Here is a 6,000-nt window from a genome sequence, read left to right on the forward strand (position 1 = left end):
AGGAATTTTATTCCTAATTCTATTTTCTCTTCACTTGGTGGCCTTTCATTTGTACTTCAGTCAAACTGAGAGAAAAACTGAAAGCATCAGATGATCACAATCAGAGGCTGCTGGCCTGATCCATACTTTAGAAACACTTTTCTGCAATAACCAGAATATTCTTTACAAGAATCAATATTACTTTGTAAAACAATTGCTTTCCTCTGATGAGTCGTTAAAGTCTTACTCTGAACGTTTGTCCCCTGCTGGTCCCAGTTCCCCCAGTGGATCTGCTGCTGTTCTGGACTCTAAAGACGTTCTGGTGGTCTTGCAGCTCCGTCAGCAGACTGCTGCAGACGTTCAGTCTCTCAGTCTTCTGTTTCCCAGTCTTCAGTCTGCTGCGGGTCGACTTGGTTTCTCTAAATGCTCCACTAGATGCAGGAATAGAAGTTTGTTGTTTTGTTGCTGCTGGACACGATGTGACCCCTGCTGGACACGATGTGACCCCCTGCTGGACACGATGTGACCCCTGCTGGACACGATGTGACCCCTGCTGGACACGATGTGACCCCTGCTGGACACGATGTGACCCCCTGCTGGACACGATGTGACCCCCTGCTGGACACGATGTGACCCCTGCTGGACACGATGTGACCCCTGCTGGACACGATGTGACCCCCTGCTGGACACGATGTGACCCCCTGCTGGACACGATGAGCTTCTGGGGTCAAATGAACAACAGTTTGGACTTTTTTTACCAACAAACCTGGTGATGTTTGCTTCAGAGCAGAACCTGGACCGGAACACGGAGCTCTGCTGTCCACCGAGACGCTCCTCCACCGTCTGTCCATCCAGTCTCATTTCCTCCATAGTTTCTCACTTTTGGTTGTTACAATGTCTACATTTGTTCTGCTAATAAGAACAAATTTTACATTATTAATCTATTAATTCTAGTTAAATTTCATATTCATGAATGAAAATTTTGTGCGAAGAAGCCTCTAATTAATCTGTTTCCATCTGAATTCCAACATTAATATTCTCCGGTTTTATTCCATTATGTTGACATTTTAATACAATAAAAACAGGAACAGCAGGTTCAGTCGTTGCCATGGAGACATCAGCTGGGCCCAGTGGAACCAGTCCAGGCCGGACTGGAGAGGTCAGCTGTGAGGAAGACTCCTGCTCTTCCTCCACACGTTTTCCAGTCTTAACATGAACATGTGGGGACAAACCGGGTCAGAACCAACCCGATGACCGCTGCTGCTCACTGAGATCAGTTTGTTCACATTCTGGTTCTGTTGGACCAAACAGACTCAGCTGGCCCTCGGCTGGTTCTGTTTGGTGGTTTCTGTGGGTTCTGTTTGACCAGAACATACAGAACCCAGGTTCTGATGAAGCTGATTCATCAGTCGGACCTCCGGTCAGTTTGTATGAAAATAAAGGAGAACATGACCCGGCCCACTTCAGCTCTGGTTCTGGAAGCTCATGTGTTTCTTTCACTTTCTACTGACCCAGGAAACCACAGACAGCAGCGGCTTCTGATTGGCTGCCGAGTCACGTGGTGCCGCCAGCAGCTCCATATATGGTCATGAGGGCTGCAGGGAGCAATGAGTTCAGACAGAGGCTTTCTGAGAAACACTGAACACGGTGTTCTCACACACACACACTGATACACACACACACACTGATACACACACACACACTGATACACACACACACACTGATACACACACACACACACTGATACACACACACACACTGATACACACACACACTGATACACACACACACACACTGATACACACACACACACTGATACACACACACACACTGATACACACACACACACTGATACACACACACACACACTGATACACACACACACACTGATACACACACACACTGATACACACACACACACTGATACACACACACACACTGATACACACACACACTGATACACACACACACACTGATACACACACACACTGATACACACACACACACTGATACACACACACACACTGATACACACACACACACACTGATACACACACACACACACACTGATACACACACACACACTGATACACACACACACACACACTGATACACACACACACACACTGATACACACACACACTGATACACACACACACTGATACACACACACACACTGATACACACACACACACTGATACACACACACACTGATACACACACACACACTGATAAACACACACACACACTGATACACACACACACTGATACACACACACACACTGATACACACACACACACACTGATACACACACACACACTGATACACACACACACACACACTGATACACACACACACACACTGATACACACACACACACTGATACACACACACACTGATACACACACACACACTGATACACACACACACACTGATACACACACACACACTGATACACACACACACACACTGATACACACACACACACTGATACACACACACACACACTGATACACACACACACACTGATACACACACACACACACTGATACACACACACACACTGATACACACACACTGATACACACACACACACTGATACACGCTGATACACACACACTGATACACACACACACACACACACTGATACACACACACTGATACACACACACACACACTGATACACACACACACTGATACACACACACACTGATACACACACACACTGATACACACACACACACTGATACACACACACACTGATACACACACACACTGATACACACACACACACACTGATACACACACACACTGATACACACACACACACTGATACACACACACACACACTGATACACACACACACACTGATACACACACACACACACACACTGATACACACACACACACTGATACACACACACACACACTGATACACACACACACACTGATACACACACACACACTGATACACACACACACTGATACACACACACACACACACTGATACACACACACACACTGATACACACACACACACTGATACACGCTGATACACACACACTGATACACACACACACACACACACTGATACACACACACTGATACACACACACTGATACACACACACTGATACACACACACACACACATATTGTTCTCTGCAGAACATCCCTCCGGTTCCGGTTCGGTACATCAGCTCATGCGTGCAGAACCAGGATCCGGTTCTGATCAACTGGTTTGGTTCTGAAGAGGGATCATTGTGTGTGTTTGGACCGGAACCGATGATGTTGCGTAGGTCATACCGGTTCTGATGAGGTTCGGTTTGTGTGTAAATGGTTCCGGCAGCGCCAGATAAAAGTTATGTAATGTTGGTTCGGATGGACCGGTCCATTTCTGGGGGGGCGCTGGGAGGTTGTCTCACACTGGGAGGAGGCTCGGTTCGGAGTGAGTGTTCTGGTTTGGACCAGTGGACCTGATGAAGTGTCTGAAGCGGTTCATCTCCCCCACCCCCCACTCAATCAGCGTGACGTCACGCCTCCGTATCCCCCCTCCCCTCGGCTGCAGATGGTTCGGTCCAGACGCGTCACCCATTGTTTACAAATCAAACGGCTTGTTTGTGTGTACTGAGCGGAGTGGAGCGGCCCGGTTCGGTTCGGTTCGGTCTGCAGAGAGATGCCGAGTCTGAAGGAGAACCTGCTGGCGCTGCAGCAGGCCGTGGGCCCCGCGGACGTGGACGCGCTGGTCACGCAGATCGGAGAGGCGCTGCAGCTCCACGGGGCGCCGGGGGGGAACCCGCGGACCGGGCCCGGGTCCTGCGGGGCCGCGGCGGGCCCGAACCTCCAGCAGAATTCCCGCGGCTTTTGCCTGAAGATCCGGAACCAGCGCGGGACCCACCGGACCCGCAGCCCGTACCAGCTGCCGAGCCACGCGGAGCCGGACTGGGACCAGATCCGACCGTGGAACCGGAAGCGGGTCCCGGGTCGGGTCCAGGAGGAGGACCCACCGGCTGCTGCAGGAACTGATTCTGTCCGGGAACCTGATCAAGGAGGCGGTTCGGAGGCTGCAGTTCTCCCCGGACTGCCGGGAGCTGGGCCGGGCTGCGGACAGCCTGCCCTGCGCCTGATGGGAGGACCGGAACCAGACCGGAACCAGATTGGGAGTTCTGGTCCCGTGTTTTTTATAACATGTGTCTCATGGAGGGAACGTGTCGGATGGGGTGGTTCTGTGTGCACGCGCCTCGGTCACGAGCACGCAGTGTTCTTGAACAATGATTACGTTTTGTGGGGCGGGGCTTGAACAGACCGGATGTTTACAGTGACTGGCCCCCGCCCCTCTCCAAACTGATGGTGGCGTCACCTGCAGAAGGTGAGGCTGCTGACGTCAGAGACTGATCTTGTTTGTTTCCTGTTTATGTCCAGAAGAATCACGTGATGCTCCGTAGCGGAGCGACTTCATATCCCTGACTCATCAGGGCTTTTATTGTCTTAATAATAAACACTTCCTGTTTTCTACACGCACACGCGCTTCGTGTCTGTCTTTCTGGGGTCTTTCCATTGATTTCCATTCATTTCTAACCAAAACTCAATTTACACCTTAGTCCTAAATCTGACCCTTGACCCACAAGCAAGGCTTTGGACCCTACAAGGTAATTCAAACAAGCGCGCACACACAGGCTGTGTCTGCTGGACAGATTTGACTGGTCCGTTTATGAATGAAGCAGCCCAATCAGAACCTGTGGACTCAAGTCAGAGTCCATTTCAGGTCTGAACCCGTGACCCTGCTGGACTGGGCCGGTTCTGATCAGAACCAGAGCCCCCAGCTTTCATTGAGGTCCAGCAGACGGTTCTGATGATGGCGGCTGCAGTAAACATCAGAACCGAACAGCTGATCAAAACAAAACAATCTGAATAAAGGTTTGGACCATCCGCTGCCTCCATGTTGGATGTGACATCATCACAACAAACATGGAGGATAAAAATAGCAACTTCGAAGCTGCTTGTTTACTCCTTAAATTGATTTAGTTTAGAACTGCTGGCTCGACCAATCACAGGAGCAGAAGCTGCTGGTTCGACCAATCCTGCGGTCCAGCAGAACCTGCTCACCTGTCTACCAGGTGAGTCCTGGGACCCAACAGGTGCAGTGACACCATCAGTCCAGCAGATGGCAGCAGGACCCCCCAGAACCTCCAGAAGGAGCAATAGAACCGGGTCAGAGTTCAGTTCACTCTAGGAGGCTTTTATTGTGAAAAGACCGGTTCATCTAATCAGATTTCCAGGTTGGTTCCTGTTCATTTTACTTTATTTCTTTACACATTAACATTGTCGTCCTACACAAACACAAGAAGAAAAAATAAAGAAATTTGCCAGACAGGATTTTATACTGACAAGAAAACCATCTACAGAGAATTATAATATATTACATTTGTGTAATAAGTATACAGTTTTCATGGCTTTTGGATTTTTAGAACAATAATCTGATGATTGTATCAAATCAAGTGTTTAATGAACATAAAGAACACAGGTTTGTTTTTGCTCAACTTGTTTATGGATTAAAAATTTAGTTGTAAAATGAGGAAAAAAGATTGAGTTTTTCTTGTCAAATCAGTAAAGCCAGAATAACAATTTCATAACTGAGAGGTTTGTGGGGAAATAGTTCATAATTTCATCTCAGGGGTTTTGGTGTCGCTCCAAAGCAAATGATTCATGTGTTCATCCTGAGACAGAAAATGGACCAATATTTAAACATTTACTAATTGGGAGGACAAGATTATATCCACTTCCATACCAAACTGTCTCTGTGTATGGAAGTAGATATGTGCCATCAGGATTTGAATTTTAAAAATGCCCTGAAATTTTAATACTGTATATTAGTGTTTACTTTTTCAGTGTTAAATTCAGAATATATTTTTCACCTAAAAAAATACTTGTTCATCAAAAAAAAAATCTGTCATTATTTGTTTGTGCAATTTTTGTCTGTTAAAAAAAATCGCAGTCCTATTTCAAAGTGACACAATTTTCA

At 47.5% G+C, this 6,000-nt stretch overlaps 1 protein-coding gene across 1 annotated transcript in view; it reads left to right on the plus strand.

Annotated features, from left to right (window-relative positions):
- The first annotated feature begins 3,572 nt into the window (after positions 1 to 3,572).
- Positions 3,573 to 6,000, plus strand: part of LOC129355831 (GSK-3-binding protein-like) — a 3,524-nt gene continuing 1,096 nt past the window's right edge. Inside the window, 2 exon segments of the mRNA XM_055025446.1 lie at positions 3,573 to 3,980; positions 3,982 to 5,257. Coding sequence (XP_054881421.1) covers positions 3,655 to 3,980; positions 3,982 to 4,105 — 450 coding nt within the window. The 5' untranslated portion in view covers positions 3,573 to 3,654 and the 3' untranslated portion in view covers positions 4,106 to 5,257.

This window comes from Poeciliopsis prolifica, unplaced genomic scaffold, assembly GCF_027474105.1.
Source record: "Poeciliopsis prolifica strain line A6 unplaced genomic scaffold, Auburn_PproV2 SCAFFOLD148, whole genome shotgun sequence".
Classification (NCBI taxonomy): Eukaryota; Metazoa; Chordata; class Actinopteri; order Cyprinodontiformes; family Poeciliidae; genus Poeciliopsis; species Poeciliopsis prolifica.